Source organism: Ochlerotatus camptorhynchus, unplaced genomic scaffold (genome assembly GCF_037179485.1).
Source record: "Ochlerotatus camptorhynchus isolate MF236.1 unplaced genomic scaffold, CSIRO-AGI_Acam_v1.1 ptg000087l, whole genome shotgun sequence".
In the NCBI taxonomy this organism is placed as follows: domain Eukaryota; kingdom Metazoa; phylum Arthropoda; class Insecta; order Diptera; family Culicidae; genus Ochlerotatus; species Ochlerotatus camptorhynchus.
The window spans coordinates 402,486-429,460 of NW_027040577.1; the positions used below are offsets into that span (position 1 = coordinate 402,486).

Below are 26,975 nucleotides of genomic sequence, written 5' to 3' on the forward strand. Positions count from 1 at the left end.
GATGCCGCAAATAAGCTGGGTGTATCGTCTACAACCGTGCATCGAGCCAAAAAACGAGCCGGACTATCGACTTACAAGAAGGTAGTGACTCCAAATCACGATGATAAACAAAATACGACGGCCAAAGCGCGATCCCGGAGGCTGTACACGACGATGCTGACGAAGTTTGACTGCGTGGTAATGGACGACGAAACCTACGTCAAAGCCGACTACAAGCAGCTTCCGGGACAGGAGTTTTATACGGCAAAAGGAAGGGAAAAGGTAGCAGATGTTTTCAAGCACATGAAACTGTCAAAGTTCGCAAAGAAATATCTGGTTTGGCAAGCCATCTGTACCTGTGGCTTGAAAAGCAGCATTTTCATAGCTTCCGGGACTGTCAACCAAGAAATTTACGTGAAAGAGTGTTTGAATAAACGTCTGCTGCCTTTCCTGAAGAAACACGGTTGTTCCGTACTGTTTTGGCCGGATTTGGCATCTTGCCATTACGGTAAAAAGGCCATGGAGTGGTACGCCGCCAACAACGTGCAGGTGGTTCCCAAGGACAAAAACCCTCCCAACACGCCAGAGCTCCGCCCAATTGAGAAATACTGGGCTATTGTCAAGCGGAACCTAAAGAAGACCAAAAAAACTGCTAAGGCCGAGCAGCAGTTCAAGGCAAACTGGTTTTCTGCGGCGAAGAAGGTGGACAAGGTGGCTGTACAAAATCTGATGGCAGGGGTCAAGCGTAAGGCCCGGCAATTCGGATTTGGAAAAGCGGAAGCCTAACTGAATATTTTTCCTGAATTTTATACTAATTGAACTTGAAAAAGAAATTTAATTTGATTTTTTAAATAAACGATTTCACCGACTTACACGCGTTTTCCCTTGACCAAATTTTGACCGTATTACCCTTTAGATTAGATTAGATTAGAAAATCGCCTTTAACTTTTCAATAAAAAAGATAGTAACTTTTTTGCTTCAGCAAAAATATTTGTCATTGAAAGTTCTAAAAGTGTCTACAGCATCGTTTTTACGAGAAACGAACATATGAAAAGATATTGATAGAAAACCAATTTTTTCAGGGGCCACCCTAACTGGCTTGTTTAACAAAATCATAACTCATGAACTATAAGAGATGGAAATTTGGTGACTTTTTACAGTATTGCATTCCCAACAAACAATTCGAAGTCACAAATAAGCATACACATTGAATAAATGCTGTATAACAGTGTACAATGCTGAATAAAACAAGATGTCGAATTATGTTCTGAAAAAAGCTCATTGAGATCGATAGATGCGCCTTTATTACGCCGTTTGCTCTGATATGATTAATTTACTTATTAAAAGCTTTATAAACGTTGACTGTCTTCCTGATTCAGAACCAGAAGTTTGATCTAATAACAAACTGAATAAGTCTAATTTGCACATACATTATTGCTCTTTTTTTTTTTTTTTTTTTAACTCTTTATTTGTTCTAAATTCCTAGGTGCTCCAGTTACTGCAGTAACGTACCAGCCTTAATTGTTATGATATATATCTAAGTGTTTTTACATTGTTCATGTCTTGGCAATTCAGTATTTTAAACAGGTTTCTTAACCTGCATGTCAGTACAACAATTGATATCTTAAAACTAAAAACTAAAACTAAATCTTATCTAAGTATAAAGGGAATTAATCGTTGCAATTGAGGATTGCAACGATTTTTGCCTGAAATTATTAATTATTTTGTTGGACATTTGTGCTAAAGTCTCAACATTCGAAATTCTATGTACTTCGGTTGTACTGTACCAGGGAGGCAACTTCAAAATCATTTTCAGAATTTTGTTCTGAATCCTTTGAAGTGCTTTTTTCCTGGTAGTGCAGCAACTAGACCATATTGGCACAGCGTAAAGCATGGCCGGTCTAAAAACTTGTTTAAATATTAGAAGTTTATTCGTCAGGCAAAGTTTGGATTTCCTGTTTATAAGAGGATACAAACATTTTATATATTTATTACATTTGGCTTGAATGCCCTCAATGTGATCTTTAAAAGTTAATTTTTGGTCAAGTATTAATCCAAGATATTTCACTTGGTTTGACCAGGAAATTGGAACTCCGTTCATAGTGACTATGTGACTACTACTAGGTTTCAAAAACGAAGCTCTAGGCTTACATTATTGCTCTAATTCGACTGTTTTCAATTGCTCTAATAAAATGCTTTATTAGACGTCTTATAAATGTTTTCTAGCTCCATTATTAGATTTCATTGCATTGCTTTACAATATTGCTGTATAAAGGTGAATACAGTCAGCAAAATAGCTCTTATACCACTATGCGTCCATGTTTTAATTGCATGCTTTGTAAATGCTATATAAACGACATATTAGATTCATTATTCCACAACACTGCCCAAAAACAATTCAGAGTCACAAATAAGCATATAGATTGAATAAATGCTTTATAACAGTGTACAATGCTGAATAAAACGGGTTGTCAAATTATGTGTTCAGAAAACCTCATTGAGATCGATAGATGCGCCATTTTTTTTTTTTTTTTTTTTAACTCTTTATTTGTTCCACATTCAAAATAAATTACATTTCATTTTAACCTAGGTGCTCCAGTTACTGCAGTAACGTACCAGCCTTAATTGTTATGATATATATCTAAGTGTTTTTACATTGTTCATGTCTTGGCAATTCAGTATTTTAAACAGGTTTTTTAACCTGCATGTCAGTATAACAATTGATATCTTAAAACTAAAAACTAAAACTAATCTTATCTAAGTATACAGGGAATTAATCGTTGCAATTGAGGATTGCAACGACTTTTGCCTGAAATTATTAATTATTTTGTTGGACATTTGTTCTAAAGTCTCAACATTCGAAATTCTATGTACCTCGGTAGTACTGTACCAGGGAGGCAACTTCAAAATCATTTTCAGAATTTTGTTCGGAATCCTTTGAAGTGCTTTTCTCCTGGTAATGCAGCAACTAGACCATATTGGCACAGCGTAAAGCATGGCCGGTCTAAAAACTTGTTTAACTATTAGAAGTTTATTCGTCAGGCAAAGTTTGGATTTCCTGTTAATAAGAGGATACAAACATTTTATATATTTGTTACATTTGGCTTGAATGCCCTCAATGTGATCTTTAAAAGTTAATTTTTGGTCAAGTATTAATCCAAGATATTTCACTTGGTTTGACCAGGAAATTGGAACTCCGTTCATAGTGACTATGTGACTACTACTAGGTTTCAAAAACGAAGCTCTAGGCTTATGTGGAAATATTATAAGTTGAGTTTTGGAAGCGTTGGGAGAAATCTTCCATTTTTGTAAATAAGAAGAGAAAATATCTAAACTTTTCTGCAGTCTGCTGCAAATAACACGAAGACTTCTTCCTTTAGCGGAAATGCCTGTGTCATCAGCGAACAAAGATTTGTGGCAACCCTGAGGCAAATCAGGGAGGTCCGAGGTGAAAATGTTATACAATATAAGCCCAAGAATGCTACCCTGAGGAACTCCTGCTCTAACAGGTAGTCGATTAGATTTGGAATTTTGATAATTTACCTGCAGAGTTCTGTCAGTTAAATAATTTTGAACTAATTTCATAATATAAAGTGGAAAATTAAACTTTTTCAATTTAGCAATCAAACCTTCATGCCAAACACTATCGAATGCTTTTTCTATGTCTAGAAGAGCAACTCCAGTTGAGTGGCCTTCAGATTTGTTTGTACGAATTAAATTGGTAACTCTTAAGAGTTGATGAGTAGTTGAATGCCCATGGCGAAATCCAAACTGCTCATCTGCAAAAATTGAGTTCGTATTGATGTGAAGCATCATTCTATTCCAAATTATCTTTTCAAAAAGTTTACTTATTGAAGAAAGCAAACGTATTGGACGGTAGCTAGAAGCTTCAGCTGGATTTTTATCCGGCTTCAAAATTGGAACAACTTTTGCATTTTTCCATTTATCAGGAAAGTATGCCAAATGGAAACATCTGTTAAATAATTTTACCAAGAAAGACAAGGTACTCTCTGGGAGTTTTTTGATGAGGATATAGAAAATTCCATCATCACCTGGAGCTTTCATATTTTGAAATTTTTTAGTTATAGACCTTACTTCGTCCAAATCAGTCCCCCAGGAATCATCAAAAATATTTTCCCGAGAGAAAATATTCAGAAAATCCCGAGCAACCTGATTCTCAATAGGACTAGTAAGACCCAAACTGAAATTATGGGAACTCTCGAATTGCTTAGCAAGTTTCTGAGCTTTTTCCAAATTTGTGATCAAAATTTTACCACCTTCTTTGAGCGCTGGAATAGGCTTTTGAGGTTTTTTCAAAATTTTTGTGAGTTTCCAAAAGGGTTTGGAACTCGGGTCTAATTTAGAAACATTATTTTCAAAAGTTTTGTTCCTCAGGGCAGAGAATCGCTTTTTAATTTGTTTTTGCAAATCCCGCCAGATAACTTTCATGGCAGGATCGCGTGTTCTTTGAAATTGTCTCCTACGGACATTTTTAAGACGGATCAAGAGCTGAAGATCATCGTCTATTATAATTGAATCGAATTTAACCTCGCATTTTGGTACTGAGGCAGCTCTTGCTTCAACTATAGAAGTAGTCAGAGATTCAATAGATGCGCCTTTATTACGCCGTTTGCTCTGATATGATTAATATACTTATTAAAATCTATACAAACGATGACTGTCTTCCTGATTCAACACAAGAAGTTTGATCTAATAACATACTGAATAAGTGTAATTTGCACATACATTGACGCTTTAAGCCGACTGTTTCAATTGATTTAATAACATGCTTTATTATACGTCTAATAATTGTTTTCTAGCTCCATTACTAGATTCCATTGCATTGCTTAACAATATTGCTGAATAAAGGTGAATACAGTCAGCATAATAGCTCTTATACCACTATGCGTCCATGTATTAATTGCATGCTTTATAAATGCTTTACAAACGGCGTATTCATTCATTATTCCACAACAGTGCTTCAGGCTAACAACAAAACGAAATTGGTAACATAGTGGTTACCGTTTCCGCTTTCCAAGTAGAAGGTCGCGAGTTCAATCCCAGCCTCAACCCTTTTTTTATTTATGTTCTACTCCTAATTAATTTAAATCGTAATCATACATCGTATCACTCACGACAACCAATTCATAGATCTATCGAAAAGAATAGCATCCTTTCCATTGAATTTAGAGTGATGGAGAGGTAACGTTGGTCTAATGTTAAACAAATACGAATGAATTAATCATTCTCACATCTTCTTGAATTAGCTAGAGTTACGGCTGGAAGCGCTGATAGGTTTTCAGATTCAAGCTTTTATTGCTTATTTAGCTGCTCATATGACGTATCTAGGATAGCTCAGATGGCAAGGCAAGCGGCTGGTGATCGGAAGGTTATGGTTCGAATCCCATATAATGACATGTGTGTGTATGTTTGTCGAATAAAATCTTCTCGACATACCTTATTCAATACCAAATATTTCGATGTTGTGGTTGAATAAATTCTCCAGATTTGTGTGAACAAAGCCTGAACAGAAGTTATTATTAAAAACAGTACAAGTATTATTAAGCATGAAGTGGAATAAAATCGTCAAGAAGTTGTTTCTTCAATAGGCAATTGTTTGTTGGGTTGGTCTTTCTCAAACAATAAAAAAGTTCACATTTTCAATTCACCAATTTTATGGACCAACCTAATTTCACTAACATGAAAAAAATTGGCCAAAAAATATGCAAAAGCTTTTCCCAAGATACCATATGCCTAAAACCAACGGTTTTAGCGCAAACATTTTTGTCTTCCTAAATACGGCTTTGGGACCTTTGTGCCTTGTGTCCCAGTCTTATTATCAAACTGTTTCTGTGATACTTGCCCCTGCCCAGCCAGAATTTGGACAACCTTTCGAGAGTAGTATCTGAAGGAGGCTAAAGAAACCAGTTTCCTACCTAGCTCATTCCAATCGAAATTGTTACCCATTAACCTTGAGCCCGCCAGTAATTGGTAACCAATACTGCTGTTTAAAATGATAATTCAAAAATTACTGATTTTTGGCTCCGCAAAGTGTTACACACGACTGAGCCTAGTAAATGAACGAACTAGTTATAATAATAAAACTGGATACAGTTCAGTAAGGTTTATACAATACTGTTAAAAATAATCGCAGTGATTATTCACTTCCGCTAATAGTTCAACTTACCCAGTGTACCATAATTATAAACTCCACCTGTGGGCCTAATTTCATAACATTCTGAGTCATTTCAGCCCAAACCTGTTCGATAATTTAAAAAAAAAATCCCGAGTGGTGTCATAACAATGGAGTGCATTTTATTAAAAAGGACATTCCACCCAATTGAGATATATTGGTAAGGTGCATCTCACCAATAATTGTGTGGTATGAAAGTGCAGGGGTCTCCCTTAGCTCAGTCGGTAAAGGCGCAGCTACAAAGCAAGACCATGCTGGAGGTGGCTGGGTTCAATTCCTGGTCCGGTCTAGAAATTTTTCGGGTTGGAAAATTTCTCGACTTCCCTGGGCATAAAAGCATGATTGGACTTGCCACACAATTATACCAATGCAAAAATGGTACAGGCGTCGAAAGCTCTCAATTAATAACTGTGGAAGTGCATCTAGAACACTAAGTTGAGAGCACGCAATAAGCTAATATGCGATATGCAATAAGCTTGAAATGCGAAGAAGAAGAAGAAGAAGAAGAAGAAGAAGAAGAAGAAGAAGAAGGTGCAGTGGAAATGCTTAAATATGACTACACTTAACATTTTTCATGCAACAAACCAATACCGAAATAGAACTGATTCCTTGCGTTCAGATTCTAACTGAACCATGCTTTATATATTTATATTCGAAGATGGTGTGCAAAATATCTAACGCTTCTTAAAGCAGCCATTGAAAACGAATACTATCCACTATTTGTCCTTCGTTATCCGGGGTCTTTGGAGACGACCTGTTGCCATTTTAAAACCAATAAGGTCATTGTTGACAGATGAATCCATCTCACAGACTTTTCTTTTGCGCATTGCTCCTAGCATCAATTGTTTGAATCTCCGTTAACCGTGATCATGTGATCTCATGAATGAAATATTCAATATTCCCGACCTATTCTGGCCTCCATCCAGTGTTCGACATCAAGGAATAATTCAAGATCAAGCCGATTTATTTCAGAAGACAACTAGAAAGTGATTTGCAACGGTTGACTAATTGATCGCCCAAGATCATCTCATTTTTCAATCGGTAAATACATACTAGCGTCTCCTAGTGATAGATCTCACGGAAGGCAAAACTTTCTGCCTCGTCCCAAAATATGCCAATATCGATGAGAAGTGGCATTAATTTTTCACTGTTTTCTCCGCTGTCAGCCCTGATCGTGTAATCGTTTTCGATCAATGGAACTTTTATGATGAAATAAAATCCGTTGAAACCGAAGCTGATTGCTTCGCATGACTGTGAAATCCGAAACACAAAAAGTGTGTGTGTGAAAGAGTGTTTGTTTTTCTTAAAGTATAGTTACAAATCAAGAGTGGATTTGAAAAACAAATCAAATTTTGACGCCGATTAGTTCTTTGACAACTAGCACGCATTAACACTTGCTAATGTGTTAAGTTGCAAAATATTTGTCTTTCATCAATGATGTCTATAATTGTATGATTATAAATAGCTTTCCCTTTTCATGAAATAAATCAGTGCAATCATTATAAGGGAATGTAACTGGACGATGTGGAGGTCGCATCGCATCTCGGAATAGTTTCCCTAGAGGAAAGTGCATCCCCCGCGAGTCCTGATAAGTGACAGTATTTGTGCTATATGCACAAATCGAAGGCAAATTGGCTTATCTCCCCATGCCCTTTCGTAATTCTTGACCCTCGATTGTACCGCGCTCCGTAGTTGCAACAAACAACCAGGAGGAAACCTTCTCATCGCGTGAATTAATAAAACCGATGTGCGCGATAATTATACCAATACACATTGATCACTGCGCCATAATTACCACTTTCGCGCACTTTAAGTTTTTCCAAGCTTGCGCATGGCGCGTCCACACTACATCAATACTGTGATCTTGCGAAGATCCTTACCTCGTCGGATGCTGTTAAGCGAATTTCAGCTCAGTTCTCGATTCAGTTGCAGCTCATCGTTCGTGAACATCCAACGGCCTGGACAGGACCAACAGCAGCCCACTTCGAAAGGGAAAAGTCAATCCCAGTATACTGAACAACTCGCCTATAAAGGATTCGCTCCTTCGCCATTCATCAACGGAACTTCAACCAGTTCAGACGTATCTCCATTTTCAACTGTTCGACAATTGTTGAACCCGTTAGTGGAAAGTGTTATCTGTACAAAATCAACCGACGCGAACATGATCGGTACGGCCAAGATTCTCTCGGGCGCGGATGTTTCCAAGTGAGTTACCGAAGGAATAAGTGCACGAACTTGTAGAAAATTGTGCTTTGTAGTGATCATGGAATGGATATTGAAATATGTTGAGTTGATTGTTGAATCTTTTTGTTTATCTTAATCAATCATTTGCAGAGAAATTCGTGACAAATTGAAGAAAGATGTGAGTGAAATTAGGAATAAAATTCCGACCCTTGTGCCGGGATTGGCCATTGTGCAAGTTGGTGATCGCGAAGATTCAAACGTGTACATCCGCATGAAGATTAAGGCTGCCGAAGAGATTGGAATCTACGCGGAGCACATGCAACTTCCCAAGTCAACTACGCAAGATGAACTCCTGGCCGTGGTGAGTAATATAGCCAAACATAATAAATTCGTTTATATACATAAAGTTTTGCGTACTTGGACAACTTCATGTACCAATTATTTCAAGATCAGGAGATGCAGCAAATCATACAAAAACTACTATGGATGCTCCTTAGGCTGTTTCAAAATAGGTCAATCCTGGAATTTTAAACGCTACCCTCTGGAAAGGTAGTTTGGGGGGTCAGAAATACCCTGCCAAAATTTGAAGACATTTGGTTCACGGGAACTCCTCGCTCAAAGGGCTTGAAGTTTGTATGGGGAAAATCTACAAAATGTATAGGAGAACGAGCCACTTTCACATTCGCGGCTCTAGGTGGCACTGTAGTTCGTAGATTTTTTTCGTGGCAAAATGTAGAACCTTTAGAGTCTTGCGAACTTTTTGGCTCAATACTGGATGTGAATCTGAGTTAACCCCGAAAAGCTAGTAGCGGTTCAAATAGATAAGGTACCAGTAATCTAGAACACGGTGATGCTGGAAATCCACAGCAACAGGCATCAATGAGTAGTGCTGATTAATATTTTAATAAAACCAACCCACAACCTGGTTCTAAATACGAAATGTCCACCGGAATGCCATTCGGTGAATCGGATCAACCTTAATATTGATTATTATGATTTTTTGATCAAATTATGTATTGATTATTCTCTGCAACTAGGGGAAATGGATGTAATGTCGGCCTAAATGCCCCTAATTTGGGCCCATACATAAATTCAGCAATCGACTCCATTTTCAATAGTGACCAAAAATATCCATTAGTACCGTCCCAATGACGCGTTCATCTAGATAAAATTGATAAATAGCAGATTTTTAGCGATGGGCCCAATATTAGATCCATAGGCCAACATTAAAGCCATTTCCCCTATGTGAAATGAAGTAAAATTGTGATTTTTGATATATTGGCTGGTCGTTGGCTCCGAGTGGTCATCGGAAAATCTGTAAACTTAATTGCTGTGTAAATTTCATCAAAGCAGGCCTTTATTTGTTCTGATTGTATATGGAATGCACTAAAATGGTGATTTTTCTTTCCTTAATTTAACGTTGGTCTCTGTTCCGCAATCTAGTGCCAATCACCGACGGACATCGATTGCCATCCATTGACGGCAATCGAATGTGCAGGAAGGCAGCTTCCACACCTGCGTAGGATATCGCGACCCCGGCGTAGTGGTTAACATCCTTACCTCTCACGCCAAAGTCACGAGTTCAAATCTCACCCCCGGACAAGTCACGAATGACCCAAGAGTGTTAAAGTAACTATAATAATAAAAAAAAAAAAAATAAAAAAAAAATAAAAAAAATCAACACACATGGGTCGGGACCTCCCTTCGGAAGGAAAATGTGACCAGAGATTTTTATGCCTCAGAAAAATCCCACTGACCTCGGCTGGGATTGAACCCAGACCCATTGGGGTGTTAAAAAGTAGTCACGCTTACCACTACACCACCGGTGCCGGCTAATGGTGAATTTTGATATGTTTTTTTTTGAGTGGCCCACCAGATGGAAGATCTGGATCATCCGTAAAATGTCTGGGACAATCCGTAAATGCGATGTGGGAAAGTATTAGCTGGTTATTAGCTCCAGGTTATCACTAGATGGTCCACCGGAAGATCACAAACATTCTTAAAATTGATTGATGTAAATTTGATCAAAGTATGCCTTGATTTGTGTCTACAACTATATAAAATATAGTTAAATTATGATGTATGATAAATTAGCTGCCCACTGGCTTCAAATGATCACCAGATGGTCCACTGGAAGATCCGGAACATCAGTAAATTTTATTGCTTCGTAAATTTGATCAAAGTAGGCCATGATTTTTATCTGCAACTATATGAAATTGAATCTAGGTGATCATCAAATGACCCGCCGGATGATCTGGAACATCCGTAATATTTATTGCTAAGTAAATTTTATCAAAGTAGGCTTAGATTTGTTCTGATAGGGGAAATGGATGTAATGTCGGCCAAATGCCCATAATATGGGTCCATACATAAATTCAGCAATCGACTAAATTTTCAATAGCAACCAAAAATATACATTAGTACCGTCCAAATGACGCGTTCGTCTAGATACAATTGATAAATAGCAGATTTTTAGCGATGGGTCCAATCTTAAATCCATAGGCCAACATTAGAGCCATTTTTCCTATATGGAATGTATTAAATTGGTGATTTGTTTATATATTAGCTGGTCATTAGCTTCGAATGGTCACTAGATGGCCCGCCAGAAGATCCTGAATATCCATAACATTGATTTCTGCGTAAATTTGATCAAATTAGGCCATGTTTTTTTCTGTAACTGTATCCGAGTGGCTATCGGATGAATCTTAACATCCGTAAACTTGATTATTATATATTTCAATCAAAGCATACCTTTATTTTTCTCTGCAGCTATATGGAATGTAGTAAAAATGAGATATTTGATATATTAGCTGGTCATTGGCTCACCGGAAGTGACAGAACATAAGTAAAATTTATTGCTACTAAAATTTAATCAATGTAGGGAATGACTTTTCTGTGCAACTATATCAGGGCTGCCCAAGTAACCAAAAGTTCTGATAAAAGGCTATTTATGGCTTAAGCACCTTGGTTGAAGGTGGTCTATAGAATTCTAAGCAGCCTCATTTTTAAGTCGTTATAAGAACTTGAAAGTTCCGGTACCATAATTGAAGAGCATTCTAAGCAGCCTCTGGCGGAACTTGAACGGAACTTTTAGAAAATAAATTAAAAAAGGTTTTTTTTTTGTCCTCTACACCAAATTCTATATATTTAGTTCGCACTTTTATGAAAGTTATTTCTAAAGGCAGGTATTAATGTGTATTGATTTATCAGCATTATTATTAGTAATGGAGCTGTTGAAAAATTAAACCCAGTCCTTCTGCGTGAGAGTCTCAGCACGAACCACTGCGTCATCTGAAATATATTAAAGTGAGCTGTTGTCCCGCCTATTGTTGAAGTTCTCTGAGCCTGGTGACTGACTTGAGTACGAAACACAACACCTTGATGAATTTAAATTGCTGTTTGCCCACATGGTATTCCATCACACTTGTGGCGCAGTGGTTAGCAATCGTAGATCACATGCCGAATACACGGGTTCGAATCCAGGAAATTACTTTTTATTTTTTTTATTTTTGGATAGAATGTTGCATAAATATTGGATTTATGATTTATTCGGGCCACTGATTATTTCATATTTACGTACATTAAATTTTGTTACAAAAAAAGATTTGTGCGGATTGCTTCATGTGGCTTGAAAGTTCTGCTGGAACTTTATTTGAACTTTATGGAACTTGAAAGTTCTGTCGGAACTTTATGGAACTTGAAAGTTCTGCCGGAACTTTATTTGAACTTTATGGAACTTGAAAGATCTGTCGGAACTTTATTTGAACTTTATGGAACTTGAAAGTTCTGTCGGAACTTTATTTGAACTTTATGGAACTTGAAAGTTCTGTCGGAACTTTATTTGAACTTTATGGAACTTGAAAGTTCTGTCGGAACTTTATTTGAACTTTATGGAACTTGAAAGTTCTGTCGGAACTTTATTTGAACTTTATGAAATTATAGAATAATCCTATTACCTTAAGCAAATTTGCAGCGACTTACAAAGAGTTCCGTGGAATTATAGGGTATTCCAAGAATTCTATGGTTGATCTTTAAACGTCAGAAGCGTCAGGGAATTATGAATTTATATCAGAAAATTTTCTGGATTATCAAACAAATTAAGAGAACTTCAGGTAAGCATAGATACGTTCAGAGAAAATAAGCGAGTGTTAATAATGGCTATAATGCTTAAGGAACATTCTTGAAACTTCAAGGCAAGTTAATTCACTCCAGTAAAGTTGCGGGTTCTTAAAAAATACTGATAAATTCAGGGCAGTCAAGAGAACTTTAAAGAAATTCAGTAATCGTCTAGGCACCAGAAAAGTCTAGACTATTGAAGAAGTTTTAAATTAGTGTCGATAATTTAAGGGAAGTTTTATGAACTTCAGAAAATCTTGAGAACTCCAGTGAAAATCTTAAAACTATATTAATTATTTCGTTCGAATTCCATGAAAATTACGGGAGCACAAAAGTTCCAAAAATTTAGAAAAACTTCGAAAACTTCACAGAAGGATTAGTTCAGAAATATTAGTTCATAGAAATCGATGGAGCTTAAGATGAGATCCGCGAACTTTAAGGAATTTTATAAACAGTAGCAAAATGCGGAAGCATTTGAAAGAAGTTAGCTCCGAAAATTAGTTTCAGAAAATTAGTGGGGAATTTAAAGCAGTTCCCAGATTTTCAGGTAACTTCAGAGATGTTCAAAAGTTGTTTGAGGTCTTCGCATAAGTTCAGAAGTTCGCTGAAGCTTAAACATTTTTAGGACGATTTAATTAAATTCAGCGCAGTACAACAAGCTTCATGAAAACTGCAAACACTTAGAGAAGTTTTGAGAATTTCAGAAAAGAACAGAGAACCTCAGAACAGTTCCGTCAACATTAGAGAAGTTACATAAATTTTAAAGAAGTTTAGAGAACTTCAGTGAATTGTTGAAATTTTAAAGAAGATGCATGATCGTTAAAAGAAATGAGGAAACTTTAGAAAGTCCTATACAGTTCTGGATTTGAGGTATTGTGAGCATCAGGATAGTTTATCAAACTACACAAGAACTTCAAGGCAGTTTCATTAACTTCAGAAAAAAATGAGAACTTTCAAGTGGTCTGAAGACCTAAACATAGTCCATTTCATATTCAACGGAAATTTCCTCAAAATCTCGATGAAGCTATCGCCAGAATTAAATTTTCTTTCAGTTTTCCTCGGAATTACCTTGAAATTCTCCACAATTAGAAATTGGAAAGATCCTCCGAGTATTTATTGAATTCATTTCAGATTTAATTTTCAATCGCACTCCTTCCCTTGGAATTCTACTCACATTGAAAGTCTCCTAAAAATTCATTGACTTTACTCCTCAGAAATTCCTTAGATTTCTTCTCATAATTTTTTTGGAAAACTCTCCTGAATTTATTTTCCAATTTTTTTTTAATGATGTTATCCTCACGTTTAATTGTAATCCTCCTTTTAGTATTTTCGAAAAATGTCCAATAGCTTGTGCTCCGGATTCATTTTTTCCGACAAACTTTACGAAATTATCATCAGAATGCCCTTGGAATTTTTTGGTGAAGTTCACAAGAGTTGTGCTCCTCAGAAATTCCAAAGATTTTTCATTCAAATTTACTTTTAACTCAACTAATTACTTTTAACTAGCTAAGGCTTCACATGAAATATAAAATTCAAAAGAAACAACTGCGATAGCAGATTGCATTTGATGTTTTTCTGAATGACTTTTTCCCAGAGCTCCCTTGGAATGAGGTCCTTAGAAATTATAATAAAATTCCTCGAGTCTTTAAAACTGTGAATTGAATTTGACTCAAGATTCTTGAAAATTTCTTGAAGTATTATAGCTTTTAAGTCCAGAACTAGTTCAAATTATTTTTTTTTTTAGTAAATATGCATGTTCCAAAACATAAAAAAATATTCATTTTATTATTATTTTTCGTAACTGAAGATTCATCCACTGTGAATTTTTAAAGTTCAAAGTGTGAATGAAAAATAACGAGAAAAATTATATGGTTGTATTTTAAAATTCATTATTTTCTTTAAAAACAATTTTTAAATGCTTTGAGCCTTCCAGGTATTTTAAGGAAAAAACAAAATTCCTGAGGATTCCCGGTTTTCTAGATTTTTGAAGCTAGTAGACACCGTAACTAATACGGTGGGTTTGGTTATAAACTTTCTATTGAATCTTTCGCTTTAAAGGTTCATATCATGGTAATGAGATAATAATAGAATAAGTCTAAAACATCAAACATTTATTTGATGTGCCTACTCTTAGGTCACATTTAAGTCACTATTTTTACAACTATATGTCACTATTTGGTCACTTTTTTATTCAAAATGGTCACTAAAATCACTATTTCTAACAGTAGTGATCGCTACCAGCCCTGCTATATGGATCGTAGTAAATTATGATAAATTATACATTGACGGCAATCGAATGTGCAGGAAGGCAGCTTCCATACCTGCGTAGGATATCGCACCCATTCAAACACACATTGCCCGGGACCAACGGCTTTACTTCCCTTCCGAAGGAAGACGTGACCAGAGATGTTTATGCCTCAGAAAAATCCCACCGACCTCGGCTGGGTTTGAACCTAGACTCATTGGGGGTGAGAAAGCAGTCACGTTTACCACTACACCACCGGCGCCGGCATCAAAATTTACTCTTATTAAAAACAACAATAATTTATGGTGGTTCTGAAAAGAACTGTTTTGTCGTTATCGTTGAGTAATGCTAAGCTATTAGAGTCTTCACAGATGAGGTTGGCGAGCTGTATGTTGTTTGGAACGAGGGTGACGCGCTTGGCATAGATGGCTCACAGCAACTCAAGAAAAGCTACTGATTCCAATCAGTAGCGGTGCGGCTTCTTCCTTCTTCTATGGATGCTGATGTGGGCTGCTGCTCGCTGCTTGCAGACAGCCTTTCGATTTGTACTGGAGAACAATGTTCAATGCCACGCACCGAAAGAACTACATACTGCTGCTGCTGCTGCTGCTGCTGATGCCGACGATAGCTACCTGTTTGCGGGGAGCCTTTCATTGCGTACTGGAGAACACCACCACTCACCACGCGGTGATTGTATAAACACTGTTTGGTGAGACCGGATCGAATTCAACTTTCAATGGTGACATTATGCAAATTGATATTAGTTTTATCAGATGCGTAGAAGTATTTCTGATCGATTGGTGATAACATTATTGAAATTGGTCTAGGAGCAGCTGAGTTATTAACGTTCAAAAGCTTTCATAATTTCGTTACCTTTTCCATTTTCGGTTTTCATAAAGTGTACCCCCATTATAAATTACAGACGTAGTCCTACGTCAAAAAATGATCACTTTAAGTATTATATTGACGATAAGCATCTCCAACTATAATATCTACGAGCTTTTTAAAATAATAATAGAAATTATAATAAAAAAGTGTTAATAAATATTTCCAGCTAAAATGTGTCCTTTCTGCAGGTGGCAACGTAGTCTACACAGTCTGTAACCTGATCCCGACAGTGGTAGTGTCTGCAAAACAATTACAAATAATATATTATTAACGTTTTCTTACGGTATATTTAGAGAATGCACTCATGCTGCTTCTGTATTTGTTTTCATGCCTGCTCGATTATAAAAAAAGACACCGTCATCAACCAGAGGCTATACAAACTGAACACAACACAAGACAACGGACGACACACAACACCTAGTAGATCATTAGAGCAATTTCTTGGTTGCGAAAAGTTCCACCGGCTTGAGCGGGTTTCACAAGCCCACAATCGTTATTTACACTAGATTTTCTAGCTACTCTGAATTTCAATCAAAATTACTGTTCACATTTCACATGCAGTATACCGTATGAGTGATAATGTTTGCACCATCGTACAAATAAGGTTCCCGTTTCATCTGTGCCTACAATGCCTTGGTTTTCTTTGCATGCACGTAACCTATAGCTCATACCGTAGTAGGCTGTGTATAAAAGAAAATGATTTACTTAGTTTGACAGTTGCACCATGACGAAGTGGCAGCGTATTCGTGATTTGTCCCACGCGCAAATGTCGCAAAAAGACATTTCAATCGCCGTGGGAGTGTCTCGGTGGACCGTCAAAAGGGTTTTAGACCGAGAAAAGAAAGGACAACTATCCGCGAAGGTGGCCACAGGTCGTCCAAGAACAGCTCGGGTTCCGAGGGTTATCGCTGTTATCAAAAGGAAGATTCGGATGAACCCAGTGCGTTCAATAAGGAAAATAGCAAAGGAACACGGGATCAGTGACTTTACGACACGGAAGATCGTAAAGGAAGACTGCAGGGCGAAGTCGAGGGCACGGAAAAAAAAACACACATGATTACCAACCGCATCCGGGAGCTACGAGTCGAACGATGCAAGAAAATCTTGAACTTTATTAAGCGAAAAAATCCAGTAATCCTGTTCACCGACGAGAGCATGTTTACCGTCGATCCCGTATCAAATTCCAGAACCGACCGGTATATTAGTTCTCTTTCGGTAAAAGACGTGGCCGACGAGCACAAGAACGTGTATCTGACCAAGCATCCTGCTAGCGTTATGGTGTTTGGATTGGTGGCTTCCGATGGCAACAAAATGGACCCGGTGTTCATTCCAGAAGACGACAAGGTCAACACGGAGGTCTACATCGGGATTTTAAGTAAACATGTTCTTCCGTGGATCAAAGAACAGTACGGTCCGAAGCTAAATGTTGTATTTCAACAAGATGGGGCTCCGTGCCACACCTCGAACCGCACTCAGAAGTGGTTGCAGGAACATCTTCCGTTCTGGGCGAAGGATATGTGGCCGCCATCCAGCCCCGATCTTAATCCGCTGGATTACTCAATATGGCGCGTCATGAATGCCATGGCCTATTCTAAACGCCACCCGAGTACAGCAAGCCTCAGACAAACATTGGAAACTCGATCGATGATTAACATAGTTTAAGACTCTGAGAAACATCCCCCCATTGAATAAATAAAAAAAAACTCGAAAACGAAATTTTTGAGATTTTTTTTAAATTTTGACATTGCTCAATGGTGCAAACATTATCACGCATACGGTATATATGGCTACCTTTCGAGTTGACAGACTAAAATAATTTACAGGAGTTCGGTAAACTAGTTTGTGATTTACAGTTTGATCGGTATTTTTTTTTACCGAATTCGGCGTTTGTCTCATACTGTAATATATTTTACAGATTTCGTCAACTTCATCAGCAGATTACCGTCACTTCGTTAAAACATTACAGAACATTGGTAAAATTATTTTCGTTGATCGGAAAATCTGTATGTAGCGATTATTTTCTGTAAAAAAATACCGAGCAAGGCAAATGTATATGGTCTTGCCTTTCTTAATCACGCAAAAATAACAATTAGAATCAGTGCAAAAGTGCAAATGATCAACATTCAAACATTAAAAGAGCGTCGTGAATTAGCAATGGTTTAATTTGTAAACGATATCGTTTCACATCGTATTGACTTAGTAGAACTCTTACCCAATCTAAATTTTTATACACCTTCTCGGCATCTGCGAAATGAAATATATTGAGTACAAACCATGCTAAATTTGGATCACTAAATCAATGTATGGCTGCTTACAATAAGCATTGTGACTTTACAATGTCAAAAACCAAATTATTTTAGCAGTATTTTAATTCTATTCATAATTTCAACACGTGAAAGTAGTACATCACTCATATTATCTAAATCCGAGGTCGCGAACTTCATAAACTTAGACGAAAAAAGTGCTTATACAGATTTAATGTGCCATAAATGTTTCATGTACACACCAAATGCAAAATAATGCTGCTGAATCTACCAGCAATTTCAACTTCTGTCAAAATGACAACATTTTACTGAAAATCAGTAAAAATTTCAGCAATATTTTTTACCGATTTTGTCAGCAATCCAAAAATCTGACATTTGCGAGGATTTTGCTGAAAGTGAATGAACGTTTGACAAATAAAATGAGGGGTTCGTGGATTTTCCTATGTTTCGAGGGGTGTATCAATTAGCTTGGGACCGAAGAGATTACCAGAACTGAGCCAAAAAGTTGAGCACGTTATTTCGGAACCTTCTAGTCTTAGAGTTACCTCTATGGTATTAGGTAGGTCCTTGAGACAGAATTATTCTTATTAAGCCTGGAGCATGTTTCTTGATAGTTGTTGAGATTAACCTAGTAAACACATAAGTTCGGCGTGTATTAAAAAATATTAACAATATTCATACATGAATTACTGGGCAACTTACCATTTTAAATCGCCGAAGAATTTGAGACATAAATTCGCGGCAACCTCTAGACACCCATTTTAATTTTTGATTGCTTTTGACGCTCACACTTTGACAGCTCTTCATTGATTTCCAGCAGATCACTCATGTTTTCTGTAGTATTCATTAAAAAACAATAGCTAATTTTCGATCTTGTTCCAGTAATCCGTTTTGCTGGTTTTCAAATCTGAAATTTGGTGTGTAGTTAAGAACCTAATTATCTCTATTCCATTAAAAATTATACCACCACAATGCATGCCTTGAGGAATATTTTTATATCGTAGCTGAAGCTGGTTTTATAATATCACCGTGATTGAATGAGATTTTCAGAACATACCAAACTTTCATCTTTTAAATAGTATTCTTCTTCCCTCTAACTTCCCCAACCCACTCGAAGCTGATTCAATTTTTCTGTCAAATTCAGCATATAATTGCAACACCTATGTAAATTTTCCACTAGAATGTCGTCCTGTCAACCAGCACGAATTTCATTGATCAATAAGTAGATGTGCAAAAATCTCAATGACGCTTGGACACAGCCTGAATACCGTCGCGCCATGGTAATTTCGCACCTCGTCGAAGCATGACATAAAACAAACACGTGCGTTGTACCAACATATGTATATAGCTATATACCATTCGCACGTAGGAAGATCCCGCTCGGCATCTGTCCACAGCTATGTTACTTGATTAATCAAACACTTTGAAATGCCGAAGATGTCCGGAACATTGCTAAAACATGGGTCGAGTGTGGTCGTCCAATTGCAACAAAATTGCAAATTATTTAATCGATTCAAAAGTGTGGGTGGGATAAGCTGGAAATCAAAATGCTCAATCGCCTCACTTGCCTTCTGGCGACAGGATATTTATGATGACAGCATCAGTTAACCAGTGCTGATTTATGCGCTAGGTTCGAGCAACCATGTCGCGGAGCAGCTGCTCTGCTAGTAAAGCGGTGTTTCTTGATCGACATCAAATTATTAAAATTCCTCGGTTTAACGTGATCGATCATGCACGAAAATATCCGGAATTGAAGTAAGCGTTTAATTTTGAATGTGGTTATTTTTATCGAATTTTGCAGATAAAGCGCCTCAATGAGGATCCCAACTTTCACGGTATCATCGTGCAGATGCCACTGGAATCGGACTGTCCGATCGATTCGCATCTGATCACCGACGCCGTCTCTCCCGATAAGGATGTCGATGGGTAAAGTTGTCTAAAATACATAAACTATGATACTATTATTGCACTGCATAACTAATCCAATCCCATTTGAAAGACTCAACACCATCAACGAGGGCCGTCTTGCCGTGGGAGATTTGAGTGGATTTCTACCGTGCACTCCAAATGGGTGCATGGAACTGATCAAGCGAAGCGGAATTCCCATCGCAGGATCGCACGCCGTCATCATCGGGCGCAGTAAGATCGTGGGGACTCCGATGTCCGAGCTGCTCAAGTGGCACGATGCTACGGTTACGGTTTGCCATTCCAAGACGAAAAACATGAACATGACGGTAAATATCGAGCGATGCTGTTATCGAGCTGTATCAGTGACTAGAGCATGATTTGAATTTTAGATCAAAAAAGCTGACATCTTGGTAGTGGCCGTTGGTAAACCGGAAATGATTCGTGGGGCCTGGATTAAGCCAAGTGCTGTTGTTATCGATTGCGGCATCAATTCCATCCCAGGTAAGACCATTTGCTTAGAAATTCGTTGCTATGTAGTTATTTGTTTACGTGCATATACAGACATGGCTTGCTATGATGATGAATCAAAAGCTTATCAGGAACTAGCATAGAATAGCAACAACTACGTTCAAAACAGTAGCGCCCTGGCATTATCAAATAAAAATAGGAATGAATGTTTGTGCTTATGGCACATTTAAATTGCTTACTCCAGATAAGCATTGGTTAGTGATTGTTGTGATGCTTGAATTGAAGAGAATGCGTGTATGGCTACATACTAATACCAAGGACATTCTTCAGTGCAGTTTGGACGTCACAACTCAGATTCACCATATATAAGGCATTTTCATTCAAATTGGGCACATTTTAAGACAGAAAGTATTCCACCATTTGCTCTGAGCTCATGACATTTTTCTAGACGATAAATAATAATATTAAAGCAACGAACAGCTCAGTTGGAGAACGGAATTCGTAATGCGCAGATTTTAAGGGTAAAATCAGTACATGAAATTTTGTTTGCACAGTTCCTTAAAAAATCTATACAGGTCCTCTTAAACAGCTAATACAAGGGTTAATTAATCACTGGAGTGAAATTGATCATTATGCGTTTTTAGTTGTCACTTAGAACATTTTTGGTGATAGATATCAAGATAAGTTTTGGTCGAAATTTATCTTGAGACTCCAACGATTTACAATTTTAATAGCATTCAAAATAATGCAATACACAAACCAGAACAATCGGGATATCGGAAAGGTCATTCTTGAGAAACTGCGTTGAATTTGATTTGATGTTAGCGAAATAGAAAGAAACGATTGATGCTGTTTATTTTTGGTTCTGAAGCGCACTTTCGAAATTATTTCTGCGAAATATAAAGCGCTTTCGAATTTCGGGTTCTGCATATAAATGGTGTGAGAGTTATTTGTGTGACATAGGGGAAATGTATGTAATGTCGGCCTAAATGTCCCTCATTTGGGCCAATACATAAATTCAGCAATCGACTAAATTTTCAATAGCAACCAAAAATATCCATTTGTACCGTCCCAATGACGCGTTCATCTAGATAAAATTGATAAATAGCAGCTTTTTAGCCATTTCCCCTATTTAGAAGATTCGGTAATACACTTGAATGAAGATTTGCGTTCTCTGAGCAGATGGTTGAAGTTGAGTTATTGAAACTGAATATAAGTAATCCATCCATCGAGTCTCTGTTGGAAATGGCTGTGAGACAGTTGATCGCGTTCGGAAATTAAATACTTTGGCGTGATTATTGATGCCAAACTTAATGTCAATCAAATTGCCAAGAAGTACGGGATTCTCTGCTTTTCGAATAAAAAATGTGTTGTCAGATACAGCTATACAAATCAATCATCTCTCCACACTTAGACTTTTGCCCATCAATTTTGTGTTTTGCCAATGAAACGCATATTTGTATTTGTATTTGGACTATAAGCTGTGAGCAGTGTCTGTTTTTATCATTTACCATCACAAGCAAGGAGTATCGCTTCAACCCAGTGTCGATGAATTGCGTTTGTTTTGAACATCTTCGTAGTTACGAAACGAGCGAAATGAACAAATCGACAGTGAGCATGCATAAGGGCCTATACGCGATGATCGATTCTCTTCATAGATTTTCTCTTTTGTTAATAACTCGCTAGATTTAACGTTTCTCGGTACGTTTGCTATTGCTTTTGATAGCTAATACAACCTGTTACAACTCTGCATTGAACAAATTCTAGAAAATTGTTTCGCTTAGCTGTAGTAATGCAAAGAGAAATTCGATGAAGAGAATCGATCATCGCGTATACGCCCTTATGAATGCTCACTGTCGAAATGAGTTCATTATACATCAACGAATACGCGTTTGTTGATATTCACCAGTGCTCGATTATCAAACCCAAAATTGTCAAAATCAGAAGTGATCCTCAAAAGCAAAATAATCAACGACATTTTGGGCAAAATGATTATTTTGAATATTGTCGACCACACTGCCTAAATCATCGATATTATCATCAGTTCAGCTTCAGGCAATAATTTGCCGTCGACTTATGCCTAAAAACCACGTTCTTCAGCGCTATATTTGTTTAAAATGAAAATAATCATTTTGCATTTGATCCTCAATATTATCCCGACCAAGATGAATACGAATATCAATATTTACAAACAGAGGCGATAATGAGAATCCAGCCACGAATGAAGAAAAACAAATGTTATTTTTGATACTCAGAAATTGCCTAGATCAAGGGAATTTGTTGATATCAAAATTCAAATTCATGCAGGTAGAGGGTCTATCTGTTAAGGTTTTCTTCATTTTCAGCTAAATTGAGTGTAGAAGAAAGGATTTTTATCAGCACTGGCTGTGAGCCCGTTACATACTTAAAAACTAGACACATGCTCGATATCTGTTTCTTAAGTGAGAAGATTTGCACTGATTGTTCAATCATATCAGCCCCCTCCCCGCTTGTTAAAAACTGTAGGCATCATACTCCTCTACTGGTGAGCATAAAGCTCAACGTTCATCAAAATTTCAAAGACACTGTAGAGAGCGTCGTGTATAGCTTTGGCGAAGCCAACTTCAGCGAAATGAACGATTTTCTCTCAAATGTCGACTGGGAAGAGGCACTGCATGATTGTGATTCTAATCTCGTCGCATCGACGACATCCCACATTCTTTTGTACGCAATCGATCAACTCGTACCTACACACCAAAAAATTATGAATTTTAATGGTGATGTAAATATCCAAGCATGTTAACTTCCTTTTTACGTAAACTAGCAACTTGCAAGAAATATTGCTTGCAAATATGGATGGTTGCATACAATATTTAGAATATTTCATGAAATGTCTCATAAGTTTACACGATCTGTAATGTGAATTTGTATGGTATGTGACGCTCCATTTATGTGCATTATAGTGACAGAAATTTACACTACTTTTTCGAACTGTGTAAGCGAATCAGTCGCGAACCTGTTAAACCTGCCTGGTCGAATTCAGAGCTTAAGCGATTGAAAAAAAAGGTAAGAGGTTGTGTCCAAGCCATGACGGTAGATTTGACGTAGGATTACGTGCTTGATGTCAATGTCAACTGTGTTAAAGAAAGCGCTTTTTGCAGGAAATCGATGATATTTTTTGCAACACCAATTGCAACAGTTGGACATGTGTGTAATTTTCAATAGTGGACTATTAAAAATTGATAAAGTGTTTATTTTAGCAGATTCGTAGAAAAATTTCTAATCGATTGGCTTGTTTAGAATTAAAATCCATCCGCTATTGACAGAGTTATAAGTGGTGAAAACCTGACCACCATACGTAACGCGGTTAATTTTGGATTTTGAAATTGCACCCCCAATATGTTGCCGAAAGACGTAATCCTACATCAAAAAGATAAGGGATTCGTAAGCAAAGCAAATAGCGAACCGATCGCACGAAAGCATGTTATTCTAAAGCGAACATAGATTACAAGCGACTCAACAACCAACTGTACCGGGCAAACCAAAACCAGCTTCAGCGTCGTCTGAAATCAAATCCTTAGATCTTTTGGCGCCATGTGAATGCCCAAAGAAAGGAAAACGAACAACCCTCAAGTATGACGAACGGCGTAGTGGAAGTGGACTCTATCGTCAGTTGTTTCGCACACAATTCAGTAGTGTTTTCAACAACAATCGACTCAGAACTCAGGATGTTATAGCTGCGTCTAGCAACGTCTCTTCCGCAACCTTCTCCAGCCATCACTTCTGAAAACTTCAACGGGTTCAGGTCCAGATGGCGTACCGTTGTTAGTCCTCAAACGCTGCCTGAATGCTCTCGCGACACCTCAAGCCAACGTTTTCAATCTCTCCTTGATGTCCGGCGTTTTCCCAGCTTGCTGAAAAGAGTCTTTCGTATTTCCAATCCACAAGAAAGGCTGCAAAAGAACTGATTCAAACTACCGTGGAATAGCCTCGTTAAGTGCTACCTCCAAACTTTTAGAGTTGATTATACTCGAAAAATTGGTTCAAAGTTCATGTAGGACATGGCCATCAAGTAGATGCCATCTACACTAGACTGATGCAAAATTTGAAATTTTCGCTCCACAGTGTTCAAACGGTATCAAATCGGTTCCTGATTAGCCTCCGAAAGGTTAAACTCATTTGATAAGAAACTGACTTGGCACAAACCATTTGAAGTTTATATGGAGATTACTATGGGAAAACAAAACTTTTTGTTCATTGTCTTTTAGCCTTTTTACATATTGTACTGTTAACAAATTCTATTGCTATTCTTATGGGAATTTTTATCAGCTACAACTTTGCAGAAAATCGTTTTTCAGCCAAACGTCAAATTAAATAGTTATTAATTGTTTAAGAGATTGATAATCTTATGGCAAGATTAAGCAACTGTATTGTGAACAACACTGTATTCTGCAGTGTGACATAGTAGCCATGGTTTTTGTCCTCTATTCTACGCGCCATAAACACCAATGTTGCCTGCTGAACAGATGATTGAGCATAATCATAAGACATCAGTGACTTGAATCATTAATAACTTTTGTTCCTTACATTTGATCGAAAACTGGTCTTCAACAAAGTTGTATTTAGCTGTGAAAATTTTCAAGTAGCACAGCTATCATTTTCTAAAGTACAGTGAACTGGTGAATTTTGAGATACATATGAATCGAAATTATGGTTTCTCCATAGTAATTCCCATATAAACTTCAAATGGTTTGTGCCAAGTCAGTTTCTCACTAAATGAGTTCAAATTTTGGAAGGGTAATCAGGGCCCAATTTGGAACCGTTTAAGCACTGTGGAGCGAAAATTTCAAATTTTACATCAGTCTAATCTACACTGACCTCTCCGCAGCATTTGACAAAATGAACCATGACATTGCGTTGGCTAAATAAGACAGGATAGGTGTTCACGATGATGAACACTGTCAGGTGATTACTCCTACCTGTCTGGTCGAAACATGTCTGTCAAGATTAGAGACTATGTTTCTTCATCCTTCCCGGTGATATCCGGCGTTCTCAAAGGTAGCCATCTTGGACCATTTCTATTTCTGCTGTACATGAATGACGTCAATACCATCCTGAAATGACTTAAACTATCGGATGCAGACGACCTGAAACTCTACTTCGTGATAAAAAGAACCTAGTGATACAATTTTCTTGCAGCAACAAATGGAAGTCTTTGCTGAGTGGTGTCGAATTAATTGCATGTCACTGAATGTCTTGAAATGCTCTGTAATTTCCATTGGCAGCAAGCGTTCGCTTCTTCACCATGACTACACACTGACGGGCATAACTTTGAAACGTGAATAGACTATCAAGGACCTCACGGGAAAAAAAAAGAGTTCCCATATTCGTGAACCACAACCGTGAACCATAGTTCACGGTGTATATTTGAGAAAATTTTGTTCTGGATAGTTGGCCGTGATTTTTAGTTCACGGTCCGTTCCCGTTTTCGGGAACGGATTTTTTTCCAAGTGGGAATACTGATCGACTCTAAGCTCAGCTTCAACGATCATGTTGCATATGTATCCAAAGCTTCCTCACAACTCGGGTTCATATGCCGCTTCGCCAAAAAATTCAAAGATGTTTACTTCACGGGAAAAAATCCGTTCCGAAATTCGTCAACCTCCAGCAGGGCGTCACAATATCAGCTTCAATCGACCAAATCGATGCGACGAAGAGACTGCTGGCTTTCTTTTTCTGTTAAAGTCGAACAGCTTCGCAGCATTCTAGAACCTCAGTCGGCGTGCACAAACAAATGTTCAATCGCTTGTCTCTCTTTCTCCCGTCTTCCTTTCAAGCTTCGGTGAAACGGATGAGCGAAAGAGTACTCGACTTTTTTTTTTTTTTTCCTTTGCTTTGTTTTTTCCGTCGATCTTGTTTTCCGTGCTGAGCACCAATGCTACCGACGTGCCAGGAAGGCAGCTCCCACACCTGGACCCTACCTATCGACCCATCAACTCATGAACCGGGGACCAACGGCTTTTACTTCCCATCCGAAGGAAGGCGTGATCAGAGATGTTATGCCTCAGAACATCCCGGCGGCGCCGACTGGGATTGAACCCAGGCCTGCTGGGGTCAGAGGTAATCACGCTTACCACTACACCACCGGCGCCGTTAGTGCTCGACTTTGATAGTTTTCTCTTTCATGAAACACATCAACAGAGGTTTCATGACGTATATGACGGAAAATGAAATAACACATTTAAAGCATTTCTCACGTGAAAACACTTGAAGATTACACGTAATATGTTCAATTCATCTTTCATCTATATATTTATCTAGAAAAAATGATCGAAAATGGGACATAACGCATTTTAAACAAATTGAAAGAGCGGTGATAGAGTGTTAGTGAAAGGGGATTGAAAGCCATAATGAGGTTTCGTTTAACTAGAAAATCGACGTTATTTACATTGAAAGCGATGAGCAAAGCAACGACGAGAAGTTCCACAGCCAGCCTTTCCTTCCAAGCGTCCTTCTTTTTTATTTTCGTTTCTTGCTGATAGTCTAGCTAGGCGTTATAGAAATGAAGCGTCGAACACGTATGTATGAGAGAAACAAAACACGAGTTCATTTTAGAGCTTCGAAATTGTAGAGCCCTGCTGGGAATACTGATCGACTCTAAGCTCAGCTTCAACGATCATGTTGCATATGTATCCAAAGCTTCCTCACAACTCGGGTTCATATGCCGCTTCGCCAAAAAATTCAAAGATGT

General features: G+C 37.7%; 1 protein-coding gene across 1 annotated transcript in view; it reads left to right on the top strand.

Moving 5' to 3' along the window:
* Positions 1–26,975, top strand: part of pug (pug C-1-tetrahydrofolate synthase, cytoplasmic) — a 64,466-nt gene that overhangs the window by 10,933 nt on the left and 26,558 nt on the right. Inside the window, exons 2-6 of the mRNA XM_065218485.1 lie at positions 8,105–8,377; positions 8,507–8,717; positions 19,671–19,795; positions 19,869–20,103; positions 20,167–20,278. Coding sequence (XP_065074557.1) covers positions 8,105–8,377; positions 8,507–8,717; positions 19,671–19,795; positions 19,869–20,103; positions 20,167–20,278 — 956 coding nt within the window. The remainder of the gene's footprint in view (positions 1–8,104; positions 8,378–8,506; positions 8,718–19,670; positions 19,796–19,868; positions 20,104–20,166; positions 20,279–26,975) is intronic.